This window comes from Pocillopora damicornis, chromosome 1 (assembly GCF_964200805.1).
Source record: "Pocillopora damicornis chromosome 1, jaPocDami1.2, whole genome shotgun sequence".
NCBI classification, from domain to species: Eukaryota; Metazoa; Cnidaria; class Anthozoa; order Scleractinia; family Pocilloporidae; genus Pocillopora; species Pocillopora damicornis.
Window position 1 is genome coordinate 22,574,982 of NC_142670.1, and position 21,223 is coordinate 22,596,204.

Sequence of the window (21,223 nt, forward strand, 5' to 3'; positions counted from 1 at the left end):
AACATTTGTTTGAAAAAAAAATTACATTCCTTCCGCGAATCCTTTGTCATTCGCGTCAAGTACCTGCAGTTTTTAAATGGACGTTATAATTATTTATACATCCAGATGTAGATGCTACTCAGAGGGAAGTGATCGAAGTAGTTTGTTCGTTCATAAAAGGCCTTATGCAAAAACAGTTTTAGCAAATTATTTAGAATATAATCCTCGATAAACTCCTTTTTTTTATTTTCTTTTTTAAGATGGATGATTTGGTGTAAAGTGCGTTTACTTTTCTCAATCCAAGGTTGTTTGTTGAATTTACTTTTGTCAGTAAATGCATATGGTGTTTATATAATAAACAAAAAAATAGATGGTTCCCCGTAGATATGGAATTTCCTGTTTCGTGTTCAACACTCACGAGTGAGTGCAGCGAACGAGAAGAGAAATTATCTACGCGCGCCCATCTATTGTGCTTCATGATTAAACGCCAGGGTACATCTGGAAGACAATAATGGTTAGAGTAGGAATAATGGTAATTAGACCTAATAAATTATTAAATTCCCCATTATCCCCATAAACATCCTTGTTAACCTAGAAGCTTATCCGCAATTAGAAGAATGTACATATCAAAGAAGGCCTAAGTATCAGTGTGTTAAAGATCTTGGAACTTCGAGAACATGTGAGGACATGTAAATCAAGCATCACTAACGTAAGAAATTACCTAAAGCTTTATCATGAAACTCAAACCACTCTCTTACTTAGATATAAAAGTAAATATGTTCATAACTTAACTCAGGGTCAGGAAACAAAGCAAAGAAAACTTGGAGAATCTCGCACAATCATCGATCAAGCTTGAACTTGTCGGGGAAAAGGAATTTAAGTTATTTCTGATAAATGACCACCACCACGACCGTTGTGCGTCATAGAATTGATAAATAATATCGGAAAATAATGATTCGAAGTTTTCTTTTGATATTAGTTAACCTTATTATTATTTTAACGAAACATGGCTGAGATTAGGAATGCCCCACTTTATTTCATAATCCCTCTCAAGAATTGGAAGGTAAAGAATCCAAAAAGAACACCATTCACAGACGCAATTTTTGACTACAGACAATATCGAAAAACAAGGAAAACAGGTTGTCATAGCCCTCTTAGATATGTTTACAACAAGAGAGAATGCGTCTGTTATAGACACGATATGCAAAAAGACGGTCGTCAGATTCCAAGAGAATAAAGGGAGTTTTAAGTAGTTTAAGAACACCTGGTGGAGGGAGATATCCCATCGCCCAGAATGCTATTGTCTTTCGCGACATGTACTTGCAGTGCCCATTTAATCAGCGGGCAGCATAATAATTTGCATATCCTGAACTAGTCGGTTGTGATTGGTCAGCAGGTAAAGCTTTGGGAATACATGAGTCTCTTTGCAGATTTCAGCTGCTGTCAATCAAACGGTTGGATGCGTAAAGTAAATCCCAAGGTGACATAAAGTGAACAATAGCAATAATTAACAATAGCCACACTCTTAACAAAGCGTTTAGCAAATTCGTTTGCAGCGAATTCTTATATGGACTGACAGACTCCCGTTGGTCAAAATGTTATCGGAATTATAAAAATTAGTATCATGAAAATAGAAAAAAGAAAAATTTAGAAAAAAAGTATCATGAAGAATCTACTTCGTTAAAATCGCTTCAATCGGTAGAGAAAAATATGAGCGATGCTTCCGACAACCGGCTTGTGAGTGCGACGATCGTCGAGATAGAGCTAGAGTCTATCTTGCGACAATAATAGGAGTGTAGTTTCCATATGATAGTAACGATTGCTGAATATTTCTGCAGCGATCTCTGCGATCATATCTTAAAAGCTTTTACAGTTTTTTAAGCATTGTCTAGTTACCACCTCAATTTCAATACTAATTAGGCGGCGTGTGCGCGATTGTTTGCGGAGGCGGAGCTTAACATACCTTGATATTCTCGCGGGAAGTTTAAAATAGGTCACTTGTATTCTCGTGGGGGTCTCCAAAGGACAAATTTGGATAAAACACTACGATGCTTAGCAAACGTTTTCGAAATTCGCGTTTTGCGACTACTTCCAAAGTTTGGAATCCCTTGAAAATTTCTATGACGCTTTCTAGAATGTCAAATAAAAATAACCATATGGTAAAAGAGAAATCTAGCAATTGAGTGAAGATAAATTACGCCTGAAAGTGCGCTGAGATCGACTTCTCATACAAGCAGGATGCTAACATAGTCAATTTTCAAGGCAAATTTGCGACCTCTTCTGAAAGCGCAAGAACAAAGTGAGAATGATACACTATTCAATTGAACTTTCTTCTTTAAAAGCCATATGGTAAAAGTAGCATTTGAAAAGTAGTTTATCCGTAAACGAAGAGAACGTAAGCCTTCCTCGACATTTTCAGCCCTTTTCCTTTATTGTTTGACAATCATTTTCTAATTAGCTTTTAAATTTAGCGCCAGCGTCTCAATGAAAGTCCCGGATATGTCGCTGCATTCTGGGCGATGCACACGCTAATTTTTTATGATATTGTGCTAAGGACTGCTTTCGGTGTCTGATACGTATGTTAACATGTAAAGATAAATAATTATTCTTCAGAGACCCAATTCTCTCCATCGAGCGAAGCGGACAACATCCATTTGCGTCATTTGCTTTAATTTCCACATAGAACTGACAGCTGTAAGCTTTTTTCTTTAATTTATTATCATAAAACGGTTGCGTTCACCAAAAAACAGGTCGATTTTGGAAGTTGAATCCACTGATGAGGGCTGGTGATCAACTTAAACTTATGCCATGCATGCGGGGTAGAAACAGATAATCGTTACCTCGAAGCAGGCACGGAATTTGTCTCATTTTTCATGATAGTAGCCTAGAATGCATTATTGAATTATAGAAAAGTTGAGTCGCAGACGGCGAAGAAAGTTTTATCCTTCGATTCACGGATGAGAGCAACCTTATTTCTCCTTTATTCTCTTTTGCCGATACGAAAAGAGTTAAGGTAACAGCAACTAGCAAAGACTAAGTCAAAAACCGATAACCATGGCGTGTCCTAATGGAAATTAGCATAAATTTCCTCTTTCTATGATCATCGGTCTAAATAACCAAAGACAATCATGTAAACTCGAATATGAAACTTTGAATTTTCAAGCACCTGTATAATGAAGAAAGCGAAAAAAGGTTTATAGAGGAAAATAAATATTTTTTTCATGACTTATCGATCATGAAGTAGAAGAGGAACTTGAAAAAATCAGCGGATAGCTTTTATTAACGGCTTTTGCTCTGTCTTCCTTAAAATAATGTAGTTCAGGAGAAACAAAACACACGAAAAGGCTTTCTAGAAATCTTGTGTCTTCACAAAAGACAAGCGTATGCAGTATGCTACCAATTTTTGTTCTCGTTTCATTGTTGTTTTTAACGTTTTGGGGAGGGAGTCGGGGCTGGAGTTAATTATCTAGGGCCCTATTATACAAAAAATTAGGAATTTAAGATATATCCACGGTAATAGCGACATCAGACGAGTGCAGAGTTCTGTCAACGTTTCGAGGTTTTGAAGATTTGAGAAGTGGGTACTAAAAGAAAGAAAGGGAAAAAAGGAAAAAAAGGAAGAAAAAAAGAGGGTAGACGAAAATGAAAGAAAGCGAGAAAAAAAGGTAAAGGCAAGAAAACCTGCTCATCAGTTATTTTCTTTGTTCAAGGAAAAGAAACCGAGTTCCTAACGTACTGGAAAGTGCCTGAAAGCTACATGGCGCGGCTCAAACAATCACGACTCAAGGTCACGTTTATGCATAAAATATCACGCATGACTGCATCATTAACAATTACGAAACTGAAACTTGAAACTGAAAGCCACGCCGACGAACAGACTTTTACAATTAAGAAAGATGCTGTGTTAACCTTTCATGATTATAAGCTAAAACTTCGAGTGAAGGGAATCATCTGCTTGAGAGTGAAGTAAATCCTGCATTCACGCCTAGAGATCTCATCTGAGATGGCGTCGTCAGAAAATGAGACTATCTCTTTGAATCATATCCATCCAAAACCTGCAAATCTTGGAGAACAACTCTCCATTACGGGAAGCAGAGATCTTCTGACAGCTGCCAATCGTTCTTCTAGATCCCGCCGAAGCGTTATGGTCATTCTTGGTGCTACTGCAGTGGCAATTTCTGCAATCATCGCGGCAGTGTTCATTGGAAAATACGTTTCAGAATACCTTAGTGATGATAATATGAAAAGTAAGTATCAGATGTCACTCAAGTTTTGCTATTTATTCAGAAGTCAACAGTAAAAAACAACATATTTGAACAAAAGAGAGAAGTTGGTCGAAATTTCAGCACATCCATGTGTCATTGTCGATGTCCTCAGTAATAGAAAGTAATCATCTTATTTTCACATAAAGCTAAAAGCTAGCGGACACAATTAATCAATAGATATATGGACAAGACGATTAAGTATTCAGTTTGATCATGTAAATGGTAAGCATAAAGAAGGAAACATTTAGGAGCACTTTCGTTCGCGTTGTCCAAACCCCGCCAGATTTATTTTTCAAATTCGATATCAAAAGCTTCGTAAATTTAAAAATACCAATTCTACAAAAAAGTCATAAAGCTGGCGTTTTTGTCCTCTCATCAATGTTAGGGTAAGAGCGATAAGTTTTAAATGTGCTTTGGAAATCAAAGAGGCAAGCGATCCGTTGACAGAACATGCACGAGCACATAAGTAGCTGCGAGGCTACTTAAGAGCATTCCAGCGGTAAAATTTCAGTTTTACAGTGTTATCTGCCTGTTTGAATTACCCAGTGGTTACCCAAGCGTGCGTTCCTACAAAAGTGAAGTAGGCTCCCGAATACAACCAAAAGTTACAAAATGGCCAATAAGTAGCAGATAACCATTGTTCCAATTGTTTTCTTAATACCTAGTTTCATCAGTTAGCTTTAGATTAGTAATAAATTAGTCCTTTTATGGAGGCTGGGAAAAAAATCTACGTCATTCCAGCCATTTTTAAAGAAGTCATGTACAGTTCAATTTTGGGATCATTTGCGATCCGGATTAACTTTTTACAAAAACTTTTTTAAAACTGTTTCTTAAATAATAAACAGCACTGCATGAAATGAGATGCTTAAAACTTGCCTCATTCTCCTATGCGTCCTATTTGACAACAGCAGGAGTTTATACAAATAGGCAAATAAGTTTGCTCAGTGAAGTGAAATGAAGCAAAAGTATGACAAAAGTGTTCTACGTGCGTGACATTTTGAAGACGTTACATATAAGAGTACGCGTTGTGTATGGTGGTCAAAGATTAAGAACTAATTCTACGAGCTGAGTTCTTGTAAGTTTTGCACACGTATTTCGGTTCTTGAGTCCATGCTATTTTGATGTAGAAGGCAGAAATAGCAGCTCTAATTTCACTTTAATGGCGTAAGGTGTCACGATGACAAATGGCAAGTTAAGTCGATTAATTTACTTTTCTGATACTTTGTTTTCTTTAACTCTAGATTGCACTGAATTATAAATTCTTCGGACAACAATCAGGCCAAAACGATGTCATATTTCCTCCCTGGGTTAAAGGGAGGAAATTAAAAAAATTCATCTCTTGTTTTGTTCCTCCATTAAGCTACCTTTTTCTACTTTTACTTGTGTCCTCAGGCATCGACGAGTGCAGCACTGGAATCTATGTGTGTGACATAAATGCAAACTGTACTAACACTGACGACTCTTATATCTGCGCCTGCAAGGAAGGATACACCGGAGACGGGCATTCATGCCAAGGTCTAATCATTGCATTTGACCTAACAAATAGCGGAATAAAGTTTCCCATAAATAAAAAAAACTCTTTCCATTAAAACTTAGAAATCTGATGTTTTTCTCCCTGTCTAGTAACGTTTTGGCAATTCGTTTTTGTTCACAGATGTCAATGAGTGTAGCGATGGCAACCATGTTTGCGATGTTAATTCGAATTGTAACAACACAAATGGTTCTCATATTTGTACCTGCAAAGAAGGATACGCTGGAGATGGACAGTCATGTCAAGGTGAATACGAGTAGTCCACACTGCTAAAAACAAACAGCTTTGCTCCTAAGCTATTGCCCATGAAAATTAGCCCACATTTTAGAGGCCTGTTTTGACGCACCACTATCGTATTTCTATTAAATTACCTTTTATACATCACTGACGCTGCTAGATATCGACGAATGCAGCAAAGGAAGCCATGATTGTGACATAAATGCGTACTGCACCAACACTAATGGCTCCCATAGCTGCACCTGTAAGGAAGGATACACTGGAAAAGGAGAATCATGCCGAGGTAAAATTAGATTAGACTTTGAAAAAAAGCAGAATAACTGTTCATCACAAATAATTGCCTTGTTATCCAAACAAACTGGCTGAAGATTTTTTTCTCTATTCAATTACCCATTGCAAATCTTTTGTGTTCACAGATGTTAAGGAATGCAACGATGGTGTTTGTGATGCTAATACTAACTGTACCAACACTGTTAAGAATATATGAAAGTCATATATTTGAACTGCAGATAAAGACGTAAATGAAAGTGATCCTCGCAGTAATGTGCACTACTTAGGCAGTAGTGGAAATAAGGCCTGAAAAAAAAAAAGCAGGCCTGTACGGGATTTGAACACATGACCTCCGCGATACCGGTGCAGCGCTCTACCAACTGAGCTATCATGCCAACTGGGAGCCTGTCATGATGTTGGTTCTAAATAAACCCGTGAAGTGATGAATAAACGGTTAAGAATATATGAAAGTCATATATATTTAAACTGTGGATAAAGACGTGGATGAAAGTGATCCTCGCAGTAATGTGTACTACTTAGGCAGTAGTGGAAATAAGGCCTGAAAAAAATTCAGGCCTGTACGGGATTTGAACCCATGACCTCTGCGATACCGGTGCAGCGCTCTTTTTTTTCCATACGAAATTTTTCTATGTTCATCAGTTTGCAGAGTTCCTTTATGTATTATCTATTATTTTGATTTTAAGTCCTACTCCTAAGGTAATTTAAGAAGCGCCCCTCTCGACTAATCGATGACGCACCCCCCTACAAATTAGTGCCCCCCCTCTCCTCCCCCCCCCAGTTTTAGCCGAAATTTTCAGTAAGCGCCTAAGCGCCCATTGAAAATGTCTAATATTTCAATTATTAAAGTATACACAATATCGCTTGAGGAACTAGACATGTATCTTCCGGAGTCTATTCGCTCTTTTCGACTTAGAGACAGAGAAGATTATGAACCTTCAGGCTTAATATGCCTTGTTTCAAGTTCTGAGAGGTATTTTGATATTTTTTGCTTGCTTTCAGTATGTTGCATTATTTCTATCGAGAAGGGAAATTTATGTGGCTATTATCTTTCATGATCGATTTATTAACCATTGTCTGTTTGACAATTAAATGCTATAAAGGACGAATTTACTCTCCTTATGTAATGTATACTATATAATAAACCTAATACATCACATATAGTCAGTCCGTACGGTATATAAACAATTTTTTATATCAAAAATCTCACTCGTTTGCTGCGTTCACTCCCTCGACTTTCGATACTACAATCTCGTACGTAAATACCATAAAGACAGACTTTGCACGAATTATTCTATCTATATCATATGTACTACCAGATATCGATGAGTGCCTCAATAGAAGCCATGCTTGTGACGTGACTGCGAATTGTACCAACACTGACGGCTCCCACATCTGCACCTGTAAGGAAGGATACACTGGGGACGGACAGTCATGCCAGGGTATAATCATTACATAAGACTTTGCAAATAGCAGAATGAAGTTTCCCACAAATAAAAAAAAAAAACTCTTTCTTTGAAAACTCAGAAATTTGATGTTTGTCTCTGTCAAGTAACGTTTCGGCAATTCCTTTTTGTTCTCAGATATTAATGAGTGTAGCGATGGCAACCATGTTTGCCATGTCAATTCGAATTGTAACAACACAGATGGTTCTCACATTTGTACTTGCAAGGAAGGATACACTGGAGACGGACAGTCATGTCAAGGTGAATAAGAGTTGCCTACACTAATTAAAACAAGCAGCTTTGCACATAAACTATCGCCCATGGGAATTAGCACACACTTTAGAGGCCTGTTTTCACGCACCACTGTCATACTGCTATGGCGTTACCTCTTATACATCACTTATGTTTCTAGATATCGATGAATGCAGCAATGGAAGCCATGATTGTGACGTGAATGCGAATTGCACCAACACTAATGGCTCCCATAGCTGTACCTGTAAGGAAGGATACACTGGAAAAGGAGAGTCATGCCAAGGTAAAATTAAATTAGACTTAGAAAAAAGCAGAATAACCTTTCATCAAAAATAATTGCCTTCTTATCCGACAAACTGGCTAAGATTCTATTCAGTTACCCTTTGCAAATCTATTATGTTCACAGATATTGATGAATGCAACGATAATAGTCATGTTTGTGATGCTAATGTTAACTTTACCAACACAAATGGTTCATATAATTGCATCTGTAAGAAAGGATACATTATAAATGGACAGCCTTGCCAACGTAGATTAGAAAAGCGATACTTCATGTCGAGCAAAGTAGCTTTTCATAATAAGTATTGTCTTCGTAACTGAGGTTATGATCAAGAAGCAACTTAATGATTTTCACGCCCCGACCTCGTATTTCTATTAAGTTACGGGTTTCATTATATGCATGCATTCACATTTTACCAAGATTTAAAATATAATACGCGCAGATATTTTACGAGTTGCCTGGTATTTTTCCGAGCGCGAAAGGAACAAGGATAATTAAGAGCAATGAGCCAGATTTCCTCTCGTATTATATGATAAACCATCGAATATGTGATTTATTATTAGTTCTTCACTTTTTAAATAGCATAGATAGAAGGAAAAATCTCTTTGTACAGCCACACTTTTTTTATAACTTTTCAACCTTCAACAACAGCGCAATCAGTACAGCAGAATAATTTTACTTTCAATTTCAGATTTTTTTAAATCTTCATGTGCTTTCAGAGTTCCTCTACGTATTATCTTTTATTTTGATTTTGATGTCCTATTGCTGAGATAACTTAAGGCGGGGTTCCACCTGAAAAAGTGACATTTTTGCATCACTTGTGACAGCTATGGTTTTCATCAAAATCATAGCACACTATACATCATTAGAAAGCTATCGGCCTGAAGATCATGAAAATATGTATTTGAATGCGGTATTTTTCTTTGTAACCTGATACCAAGCCCCTTAAATAGCACATGCTGTGGCTGACCTGGACCTACTTGAGAAAGGATTTTTACATATAGTTTCACATGAAACATGTATTTTTACTATTTTTCTCAAGTAAACAGATTTCTTACTGGGATGAATGAAGGACTTTGCAAAATTTCAAAATGTGAAGCCTCAACAGCCATCTAAAGTTGCGCAATCAAAATTAGAAAGCATTTCTTAAAATAACCTTTTTTCTAAACACTTATGACAAATTCCTTCATTCATCACAACTAACTCAGTGAGACCCAGCTAACCTGAAAATTTCAGGTCAATAGCTCAAATCCCTCTTGATTTATCTCTTCTCAAAGGCAAAAATGCCGCATTTTGAGAAACGTATCCTTAAACTTCAGAAATGGAATAATTTGGACGGGACTGCACAGGTACTTGATGTGTTTCTTTTGTAACCATTCCCAACAGAAGGAAAAGCACTATCATATTTTACCAACACAATCAATCCTTGTATAAAAAAGAGATGAATGTAGCCCTAAAGAAAATGGTGATAATGACACATTTGTATTCAATAAACATTCAAAAATCTCAACTGGCAAAGGGAGACTTGATGGAAGGGCTTATAGGACAGAACAACGTAGTTGAAATTGGGGGAACCGAGAAAAAGTCTGATGAGTGGTAACATGAAGGGCCTGTCTCTAGAACCACAAGACAGAAAGACTAAGGTTTCCAAGCTTATGCGCGGCAAATGTTTCTCAATTAATTTTTTTAATGCTTATGATTTTACAGATATTGACGAGTGTAAAGGAAGTCACTCTTGTCACGTGAATGCTACATGCACGAACACCCTTGGATCACATGTATGTCAATGTCACGCTGGATATACTGGAAATGGACAAAACTGCACAGGTGAATTTAATCTCTTCGCTACAATATGTAGAACGGTCCTGCATGACACGTTCAACTACAGTGCTGCACCATTCAGCCGCGTTGCAAAATAATTAGACAATTTATTACTAAGAAATTCGGTCATTTTGTCCTCATTTAATATATAGTGAATAATACCCGGGTTCCCGCTGACTTGGAATTTCTCTTCGAGTGTTCAACTGGCTACCTCATGAGTGAGAGCAGCAAACTAGTGAGGTATCGAGTAAGAGAATAATATATAGATTTAGCCAAGCCTTAAAGCGGTGATGTGATTAGCTATACGAACACAATAGGCCTTTACTGAGAATAAAAGGCGACTTTTTGAAAAGAATGATATAATAGGTTTCACAATCCGCGAAAAAAAGTCGTAGTCGTATATCTCACTCGTGTAACCACTAACGTTGTATAATTTTTCTTTTCTTACCCATTTTTTTAGATATTGATGAATGCCAAAAAAATACTCACGATTGTCACCTGAACGCTTCTTGTCAAAACACAAATGGATCCTTTGTGTGCACCTGTTTATCTGGATTTAACGGAGATGGACGGAACTGCACAGGTAAAGGCCTTTAGATTGTAATTGCCTCGTTATGACCTTACTTGTTTGTTTGTGTTTGTATTTTTAATTGTTTGTTTAATTTGTACGTTCCTTCTTTGTTTTTTTGTTTATTTTGATAAAGTAGTTACCCTTGCCTTAATATTTTTGATCAATGGTAGAAAATGAAAATCTTTAATCCCAATTGAAAGCAAGAGGACGAAATGCACTCAGTGTTCAAAATAAGGAGGTTTATACATGTATCATGCTCCAAGAATCGTGATTGAAAGCCTGTCATTTCTCAGATATTGACGAATGGGCAAGAAAACCTTTCTTGTCATGTGAATGCTAACTGTACCAACACAATTGGATCACATGTATGTACATGCCACACTGGATACACTGGAGATGGACAAACTTGCTCAAGTGATTTTGATAACTTCCCTTCAATGTCCAGAAAAGCCCTTTATGACGGAAGAGAGGCAACCTCTATTGCTGCTCTTTCTATACATACAATCCCAGCTACTCAAAGTGGGAGGTAATCTGAAACGTCTTTTTAGCTCAAATTATAAGACTGGAAGTAATCAAACATTTATCCTAAAATTCATCCCTTATTAAAAATTGTGGATTGTTTTGTTTTGTTTTGTCCCACATCCTTTGAGACTAGATTTGCAGTATTTTGGAAAGGTATTCATTATATGTTGATTCGCCAAAACATTTTTCATCATAACATCTAACTCTGGGTTGTGACGTGGTGCACTTGATCCACATCAGACATTGACGAGTGCTCACAAATGAACATGTGCGATAAGAACGCCTCTTGCAGTAATACCCAGGGCTCCTACAGTTGCGCCTGTAATCCTAAATACATTGGGGATGGTCTGACTTGTAAAGGTTAGCCTCTTTTAATCCATGCCTTATATATTTTTTAGAGATGGTACTGGCTGAACTCGCTGTAAATAATGTTGAGTGAATGGCTATTCTTGTTTGACCATGTAACAAATCACGTTAGTTTTTAGTACCTTTAGTTTGCTTGGAAACGTCCATCGACAAAACATTGAGGATAAAGAAAGATAAATTTGATTTTTTACATCATATTTTTGGACTTGAAGGCATTGTTTTTGTCCACCAGGAGAGAAAATAATTTATTCTTGATGATGTATAAATGTATTGCAAATGTAATTATATTGATGATGTCTCAATTAAACAGAAAAGTCTGATTGGTTAAAATCGATATTTACCGCACTTACGATTTTCTCACTCTGACCTAATAAGGTAATTCCTCAGAAAAAAAAAAAGACATCTAACAATTTTTTTAGTCTGCCTTTAAATGTTTCCTACCAATGGCTGTTTCGAAAAATGCAATAAGAAAGGCAGGTCACCTTGCTTGTTTGAGAGAAATGACGGGCAACACTTACCTCGTTTATGCCACTACTAGCAATTTTTCACGCGCGTCATTTCAAGGTACATTTTTTGGTAGCTGGAATCAAGGGATTTCGAAGTAAAAATTAAAAGAAAAAACTTAAAAGGTACAAAGTCTCGAGCGAGTGGAAAATTTTATATGTAATTTGTGGAAATTATTTATATACATTAGTAATTATTATCACTCAAAACGTTCCTCACGTCGTTGTTTTCAAGGTAATGATTTTCATCATTAAGTAACGGGCTTTGTGCACGTTTTTAGCTATGTTTTCTTTTTTTTTTTTTTTGCCTTCGACAATTTTCTTAATTTCTCCAAGTTAAAGGGGAAGATTTGTACGAAAAAATTATGCAATGAAAAATAGAGGTCGCCCCGCTCGTTCAAGAGCTAAATTGCATTGTGCCTGTTTGCATGGTCCATTTATTGAAAAGCAATACCGTGTTCTCGGAATGTGTGCGCTTACTTGCCTGATTACGTGATTTTTATGCGCAGTAGAGGATGCCCAGTGCAATACTGAGGAATCACCTTTAGACTGATAGCAAGATTCATTTGGTTTTTCTTTATCTAAATAGTAATTAATGGAAGAATATTTGTCTAAATAAGGAAAACGTAGACAAATTTGAGTGTAGCCGACGAAACTACGAGCATAGCAAGTTGACTTTTTAAAACGCGAATTTTTGTCGGATGCACGATTTGATTGGCTGTTAGGAAACACTGTCGTCCAGAGCATGTACTGAGAAAATATTTATCAGTGATGTTATAAACATACAACATTTACCTTTGATAGAAATAGTAGAGATGGTAAGTTTTGTGCTCGATGAAGAATTAAGAAAGATGTTTTTTCGTCTCGTCACGAGCGTGGGATAAAGAAAAATTCTGAGTCCCCATGAGGAATCTTCTTCAAATAATATTATAGGCGTGCTGTTACGGCTTTTAACAGGGCGGAAAATCCTTCTTAAACACCTCAGCTTATGTAATATTTTTTTTTTCCTTCAGCTTTCTTATAAAGAAAAATATACAAAATATCGCATTAACCGAAATTCAACTTTTTAGCCGATCCGTGCTATAATTACAGAAACCTGAGTGATGCTGACAGAAAGAGCACTTACAACACACCCGACGGTGGAGAAAAATGTGACGACTATTCCTCATCCATAATATTCGGGAAATGGTATCGTTTCGCGGGAGATGCAGGAACAAAAATGCCAACCCAGTGCGTACCGCAGCTAAGATGTGGTGCAGTCTTCTCAGGCTGGCTAAAAGGTGGTCACCCCACATTGGCAGATGGTGAGGTTGTCTCCAAGGTCTGCTTTACCAGACGTGACGATTGTTGCAAGATATCAAGGGAGATAAAAGTGAAACACTGCGGATCCTACTTTATATACAAACTACAAAAGGTCCCTTATTGTTATCTGCGCTACTGTGGCACAGACTGAATGCTATAAGCAAGTCATTCTGCTTACGAAAGGATTCACAAATCGATTTAATTATTGGCACATGCACATTAATGTATAACAGGGACTTTAAGAATTTCACATGATCCACTTTTTATGATTAGTGTTAAACATTGAATAATTTGAACAGAAGAGTACCTTTGGGCCGCGTAGTTTGATCTTCCAAGTAAGAGTACTCCTGAGAAGTTGTGACTGAAGGTTGTCAGTGTTACTGATTGACGTTTCTATAATCTCGGCGGAAATCATCGTCAGAGTCGACTGAACAATTCTTGTTTATCCGAGTATTAGAGGAGACTCCCCCACCCTCAGCTAGTGTTAACAACTATGGGCATAAATGAGCTTCCAAATAATCTTATCATCATCTCTATCTATTCCAATCAAACATCTTCAGTAAGTTTTAAGCAAAACTTTGAGCATTGTATTTTGCTTATTACTAAACTTTTTGAACTCTTGATGTTTGCTCAGGTCGTTAGAAACTAAAGCAGCTTTTGATACCCACGCCTTCTGTACATGAAGTTGTTATTATGTCTGAAAGCCTTCCACGGTGGGTCACGGCGGTCCGTGATTATAAGCAAGTTATTTACTATGTTCAGTCGTGCTTTCATTAGCATCATGATTTACAAGGATTTTTAAATCGTGTTCGGTGTGTTGTGAATAGAGAAATAAATAATTTCTACAATTTTTAGTCACTATGACATCGATACCCAAACTTTCTGGTGACATATCACGGAAAACTAGAACATTCTAATGGGTTATGTGGTTACGATCTATTTCTACCACAACAGTTGTGTTGTAAGCTTCGAATTCTGGAATGTTTTGAAGTACGTTATGACGGTATATAAGGACTCGGTCAGTTAGGAGTACTAATTTCTTTAGTCAGAAAAGACCGAATATCTAGGAAGCTCTACAAAAGATAGCTCAGTACTCAGTACTGTGATATACTTAAAAGATTGTGTATTTTGTGGAGATTCTCTCTCAGTAGAGAGCGAAGTTTTAGTCTGTAGTGGGCTTAAGTAAGTTTATAAAGGACAATTATTGTATTGCCTATACGAGTAGCTCCTGAGAAAGAATCATTATACGTTGTTTAATAAAGTAGTTTAAGTTTTAGGAGTTTAGTATTCCTTATTTTGATTTAATCATACCTTGGCAGGTGAATCTTATAGGAAAGCGTGTTGAGTGAAATGGGTAAAATCTGAATGATGTCTACGCTAGTAGTTCTTTCAAAGCCATTCCAACAAAAAGAGCTCCGAAATGAAGACCAGTCAAAACCTAATTTAATAACCTTTTCAGGTTATTTGTGTGTAAGTGACCGGTAACAGAGATGGTGTGATCTGTTACTCTGGTTGCCTTATTTAACACTGACAGTGAGCCTTAGACGCACGTCTAAGTACTCCGAGGTTTACGTGTCTTTGTTGCACTTTAGAAAATCTGCATTGACTTTCCCAAGGGCCAAATCCTCTTATCGCCTGCTATTCAAATCATCTACATGTAATCAGTGTGAGGTTACATGAAACAATGAATTATCACTTACCAGATGTCAGTAAACAAAACAGATTCCACTGTATCTTTTTGGTGTTGTTAAAGCTACTTTCGCTAGTGTTGTTGAAGCGCAAAGTTCATCATTCCATCGGGTGAATAATCAATAACCTCCGGAGGGGTTTCCGAACTTTAGGATGTGAGAGGTTGATTTGTTGAGATATCTCTCTCCTTTAGTGAGACATCAACGGCCTTCCGACACATTTTAAATGTGTCATTATTATCTAGGTTTAATTGGGCAATAATCTCAATTTTTTTTAAATGAGCTCTCCTCTTGAGTTTATCAAGACAAATTTCTGACAGAAACAGGTTCGTTGATCAATTTTCCCTTAAGTCAATTATTTGATGGGAAACTGATCTTTTCAAGAAATCCCACAGAATTAGCAAAATCACAAATACATGTACATTTAGTTGAGAAAATATCTTTGTTAGAGACACTGTTTAGTAGAGTAAATGGTTGTTGCTACGGTTATTATAATCAACTCTGTGTTTGGGGGATTTGGAGGAGTGGACTTAAGGTGATTAGCTGCTTTAATTGTCCGACTACAGGTGTCCAATTACAGTTGAATGTCCGATTGCACTGTCCGATTACAACTCTACAGATTAACTAGTGCTAAAATAAAGCAGCTAAAGTACATAAACATTTGAGGACATTGTAATGGTTATGACTGGTCGTGGAGGAGAGAGATGCGATAATGTTGTGTTTTGTTACTTAAATAACTCGTAAGTTTCATCACTCCATTAGCTTTGCTTCGTCCCTCAAAAACGCACCTGGTTCTTTACCTGTCTGGAAGTAAACCATAAGTGATGCTAGTCAAATCTGATTCAATTTCCCAAAGATTTCTGTCGCAAGATGGAATTTACATCTTCTCTTGCTTACCTTGGCAAACGGCTCATAAACCACCTGATACGAACCGTAGAATCCCCCGTACAAGAACTCTGCTCAGCTTTATGCTACATGGAACCCAACTGTGTCAACTATAACTAATAAATGACCAGCGGACCTCCAGTAATCATAAAATGTGAACTGAAAAATTCTACACACAATTAACATCATCAGGATCTCAAGTCTTAGACAAACTACAGATGTAAAGAAACAATGGTGAGTACATTCTTATCCTATTGATGGTTGGTTGGTGTTCCATCATGACTATGCGCGTAACATTACTTGTCATTTGGTAGATTAGTCTGTAGAGTTAGCTCAACCTTGGGTTTTTTAGCTTGTAAATGTTTTGACGGTAAGTTGTTTCACTGATATGTTGTTTGGCTGGTTGCGCAATGTTTTTTTGCAATTGATTTGTATGGTTGACGGGTTGCGTGGCTGGTTCTTTGGTTGATTTGATCTCATGTGACATTTCAATTTTCATTTCAAAGTATCATTACCACTTACCACTTCAATTGGCATATATCTGCTTTTAAACCTTGTTTTCACACCAGAAAACTTGTGGACAGACTCCATGCCAACATAATGGCACTTGTCAGACAGGATTTACAGAGAAAGGTTACAGATGCCTTTGTCCAACTGAATACAAGGGCACCAACTGCGAGAAAAGAAACGGTTGGTAAAAATACATTTTTCATTTGGTGAAATACTTTTATCAAAAACTCTACCTAACCCTTTATGTTATCTTTCGATGAATCCAACTATAAGTCTTATTCAGCCCAACTCCATTATTTTGTTCAAAATCAAGTCATCATATGTGTGCTGGTTCTTTTACAAACAGTAAAATGGATACAGATGATACCATCTACAGTTTGTTTTGGGGCACGAGATGATTCGTATGGTTTCTCTAGAACTTCCAAGGCGGGTAACATCATTACATTCAAATTAACGTGCAAATCCGGTTACGTGACCTGTCATTCATCGAACCCAAGCTATCAATCCAAATGGGGATGCCTTAAGAACCGTCTCATTCCCAACCAAATGGCCACGTTGACAACTGACAAGAACCGCAATCTTCTTCTCCCAAAGAGTGATTTCCTCTCAGATTATTGGGACTGCAAGTTTTACAGCCTGCCTTGGGCCACAACCGAATCACCACAACTGCTCTTTGATAATTTCTCTACCCTGCTGGCGCTGGAAACGAGCCAAGAATTCCAAATCTGGTACAGTGAGGACTTGTTCAAATGGGGTTATGGCGTTAATGGGTTCGAAAAAACGTGTGTTGCAGTGTATAGTTTGTATGTTTGAAAAGGTCATAGACAGGCCTACACAGACTCCCCTGTGTGGTTTTACGTTTGCGACGCAAAAGCCTTTAATTAAAGCTTCGCTCTGACGAGTATGTCTTTGAGCGATTTACCTCTTTTGTATGATATAATCGGAGGCGTTTTGTAAATCGTTTTCAGCAGTGGCTGATTTTGGATGAGGTTCCATTCTTGCTTCAGTATTTGTTTTAAATTTTTAACCCCTGGGTGATATGCTGTCACAAAAGGCAATATTTTGCCTGTAGTTTTTTTGGTTTGTTTTTTAAGTGTCGACTGCCTTGCGGCAAACGAGACCTCAGATAACGTTTTTTCAATTAGGCTTTATGGGTAACCACGTGCTTCAAGTCGTGTTTTGAAGTTACACATGGCCTCCTTGAAATTTCTTTCCGAGGAGTTTGTTCTTAGAAGTCTGATAGCTTCTTCTTTAATAAAGCCTTTCTTAACACCTGGCGGGTGGCAAGATGAATAGTGTGTATATTGAAAGGTCTCGGTCGGTTTGTAGCGAGTTTTGACGTCGAGGATAGCTTCGTTTTGGAATCTTTCACCTTTGTAGACAACCGTGTCTAAGAATGTGATTTCAGTCTCTGAGATTTCAGCCGTTAACTTTATAGTTGGATGGAACGTGTTAGCTTGTTCTATGAATAGATCAATGTCTTATTTACGAACATCCCACAGGGAGAAAACGTCGTCAATGTAACGCTTCCATACTCTCGGCTTGATACTACTTTGGTGAAGCAGTTTTGTTTCAATTTCTGCCATAAAGAGATTGGCGAAAGCAACCGCCATTCGTGTTCCCATGGCAGTTCCAAAACACTGGAGATAGTTCACTCCGTTGAACTGGAACGAATTTTCTTTCAGTCATAAGCCCGAGCATTTGTTTTAAGTAGTGGGACGGAATGGGAGGGCTGTTATTGTGGTATTTTTCGTATGCTTGGCATGCTATTGTCAGGATACTCTCTTCTTGTAGGATGTTTGTGTACAAGCTTGTTACATCCATTGATACTAAAATAGTATCATTTGACACTTGCGTTTTCTCTATAAAGTTGATGAAATCAGTTGTATCTTTGAGATACGATTTTGCTTTTGAGCAATAGGCTGTAATAAATGATCCACAAAGGATGATATCCTTTCAGTTGGTCCTTCGCAGCCCGATATAATCGGTCTTCCCACTGGCAAAGGTTTGTGGATTTTTGTTAAAGTGTAGAAAATCGGTATTCTGGGCGGATTGGGAGTCTGTGAAAGCCACTTTTTTGTCATATCGTCTATATGTTTGCCATTGTGCAGTTGAGCAATAAGCTCATTAACTTTTTTTTATGTGTCAGTGACCATGGGGTTTTCAAGAGGTCGGTAGTGGTCTCTGTTGTCGAGCTGAACCTGGGCCTCTTGAATTTTGTCCCTCTTGTTGAGAATCACTTTTGTGGTGCCTTTGTCAGCACGTTTAAGGTTGATGGCAGTATTGTTTTGCAGTTCTTTGACTGCTTTGTGTTCCTTGTATGACAGGTTGTGTTTTGGCTTTGTTATTTCTATTTCAGCAAGGCTTAACTTGATATTTTCGAAGTAGCGTTCAAGGGCAATAGAAGGTTGTACTGCTGGTATCCAGTTTGATTTGACGTGGAAAGGATGTGGTTCCTTGTCATTCCCGTGGAATATATATCTAAGTCTCATTCGCCTAGCGAATTGTTCGAAGTCACGCAACAATTGTTGCCTGATCTTATTTTCATTTGTCACGGGTGTTTCAATAAATTTAAGCCCTTTTGCTAACACGCTGACTTGGTGATCAGTTAATGTATTGTCTGAAAGGTTTTTCATATCAAACTCATGGGGTACAAATAGTCTTAACATGAATGTGGTGACCACGCCCACTTCAACACCCCACTCAAATCGAGTGTAATTTTCGAATGTTTTACCATCGTGCGGATTCTCTACGGAAAAAGCACTCAATGTACCTCTGAAATATTAAACTATAATATTGTGGCTTTCTATTTCGCTAATTTTCTAATTTGAAGATAAAGTTTTTCCCTCGTCATTTTTACCTTTTCTCCAAACGGTTGCGTGAAATTAACAAGGTGTTTTTGATCAAAACACGACCGAGCGAAGGGTCTCGGGCGATATCTCTTTTACGCAGGCGCAAATTTAAAATGTACCGCCAGAATCAAAAAGAGGAACAAATTTCCTTTGTTTTGATATGTAAAGTGTCGAACAAAAAGCAGATTTACCTTCGTCAAATGGCGTTTCAAAACAGCTGTATCTTCCTCCTTTTGATTTTTCCTGATTTGTAAGCGTGAAAGCAGTAGGAGAGGGATCGGGAAACTCAGAAAGCGCTTCGGGAATTAATCTGCTATCGTTTACTTACAAGATAAACAAGTAAGATTTGTGAAGTTCGTTGAAGTATGAAGTCTAAATAATTGCCTTTTTAAAGCTTGTTTGCTGGATTTTTCGTAAACTTCCCTGATTAATTTTTCGTTTCAGCTTACTAGTCTATACTATTTCAAAGCAACGGTCAAGACGAAGACGGAGAACCATGAGTCGGTCCTTTAAACAATCGTAAACAAAGTGTTTGAGCAATCAGGTATACGAGGTGTAATAATCAATAGCTGCATATCAGAAGTCTTCAGGAAGAAAGTATTCTGTCTTCAGAAAGCTGTCAAGAAAGCTAATAATCGTGGCGGAAGGCAATTAAACGGGCCCTCGGTATCGATTTACTATCATATCGATCTCAATATCATACAGTTTTGTATCTTTCTTCCGTGGATTCGCCTCTCTAACGAGGGTGTATGTTGAGAATTCATTGCAAAATCGCTTTGTTTTTTTAATTTCCCTCTTTGACCTGTCCGCCATTTTGAAAATTCGTAACGGAGAGTATGCGCATTACGTGGGGTTAGTGGTTGCGTACACCTGGAACCGAGAAAAACAAATGTTCGTCGCACTGGGGAAAGAGTTTGATATGGGTATTTTTCATTTTTCTCCCTTTCTGTAGTCACTCGCTTGTGTAGTGTATTTTTTCTACGCTTTTTGCGTTTATTATTCTTGGATAGCCTTTTTGCTGCAGTGGGTTTGGCGACTGATTTTTCAGAGATGACAATGTTGTACTTTTCAACATGTTTATTATCACTCTGAAAGCGTGTACATATAAGATCTTTCAGCTCTGAAAGCTGATTTTCTATTTTGTCTATCCTGTCGGCATCGGTATTTACAATGTTCCTCAAAGGCGAACGTGATCTTTCACGTGTATTTACATTGTATTGTGATCGACACTTGGCAATATTAGCCTTTTCAAGTTTGTTCTTGTGACTAACAAGTCTACGCTGATGGAAGCGCACTAGGGCGCTAACGTATTGTTCTTCGGCGTGACTTTTAATTGCGCTTATTTCCTGTCGAAAGGTTTCGTCAGGCGTGACGTTTGCTTTCGCCTTGTATTGAAGAGACTTAGGGCAAGTCTTTTGTTTTAAGTGTCTCTCCAGTTTTAAAATGGAGGTTTCAGTTTTTTGCTTCTTGAACCGGATAGCGCTGATGGTGTCTTCATGTTTCCTCTTCCTTGGCTGCCGCGTGGATCGGCTATTCCTCGGAAGGTTTTCTTTTTGACGGCTTTCTTTTTGAAGGCGTAGACCTTCGTTGCTGCGTTGTTTGGCTAATTCAGCTGTGTGCCTTGGCTCGAGTTAAGTTGTGATGCTGGAGGGCTATCCTCTGGGTCCGATTCTAGGTTCGGATCAGTGTACGTTAATTCCATCTCCTCGTCCAGATTTGGACGGTAGTCTGGCGTTTTTGGTGGCCGCAATGGTGTTTCAAAAGCTGACATCTTTTTCAGGTAAAACTGAAAGTGAAGTATATACTCAATTCCAATCCAAAGTAAATTGAAGAAGAGTGCCAAAATTGTTGTTCATGCCTTTATTACTTCAATATTAGATAGCTGCAACTCACTACTATATGGTCTACCGAAGTATCTACTTTCAA

The 21,223-nt window shown here is 37.7% G+C and overlaps 3 protein-coding genes and 1 pseudogene across 3 annotated transcripts in view; 3 read left to right on the forward strand and 1 right to left on the reverse strand.

Moving 5' to 3' along the window:
• LOC149052803 (uncharacterized) overlaps positions 1–8,597 on the forward strand; it is a 42,860-nt gene extending 34,263 nt beyond the window's left edge. Inside the window, exons 5-8 of the mRNA XM_089181779.1 lie at positions 7,620–7,742; positions 7,884–8,006; positions 8,158–8,280; positions 8,404–8,597. Of these exons, the coding sequence (XP_089037905.1) occupies positions 7,620–7,742; positions 7,884–8,006; positions 8,158–8,280; positions 8,404–8,597 (563 nt within the window). The remainder of the gene's footprint in view (positions 1–7,619; positions 7,743–7,883; positions 8,007–8,157; positions 8,281–8,403) is intronic.
• On the forward strand, positions 3,802–5,833 carry LOC149052805 (uncharacterized). The gene is made up of 2 exons (XM_089201229.1): positions 3,802–4,226; positions 5,637–5,833. Exons 1-2 carry the CDS (start codon positions 3,983–3,985, stop codon positions 5,831–5,833), a joined length of 441 nt encoding a protein of 146 aa, XP_089057355.1. The 5' UTR covers positions 3,802–3,982.
• Positions 8,598–11,451: 2,854 nt separating the features above from the next.
• LOC149052806 (pancreatic secretory granule membrane major glycoprotein GP2-like) lies at positions 11,452–13,513 on the forward strand. Its single transcript, XM_089205709.1, has 2 exons — positions 11,452–11,551; positions 13,131–13,513. Exons 1-2 carry the CDS (start codon positions 11,452–11,454, stop codon positions 13,511–13,513), a joined length of 483 nt encoding a protein of 160 aa, XP_089061835.1.
• A 3,742-nt stretch (positions 13,514–17,255) lies between these two features.
• On the reverse strand, positions 17,256–19,256 carry LOC149052807 (uncharacterized; annotated as a pseudogene).
• Positions 19,257–21,223: the final 1,967 nt, after the last annotated feature.

Bases quoted from the DNA above. Each gene is read 5' to 3' on its own strand.
- LOC149052805 (XM_089201229.1), top strand. From the start codon at position 3,983: ATGGCGTCGTCAGAAAATGAGACTATCTCTTTGAATCATATCCATCCA. The intron at 4,227-5,636 runs GTAAGTATCAGA...TTGTGTCCTCAG, and splicing joins TAGTGATGATAATATGAAAA to GCATCGACGAGTGCAGCACT.
- LOC149052806 (XM_089205709.1), top strand. From the start codon at position 11,452: ATGAACATGTGCGATAAGAACGCCTCTTGCAGTAATACCCAGGGCTCC. The intron at 11,552-13,130 runs GTTAGCCTCTTT...TCAACTTTTTAG, and splicing joins GGATGGTCTGACTTGTAAAG to CCGATCCGTGCTATAATTAC.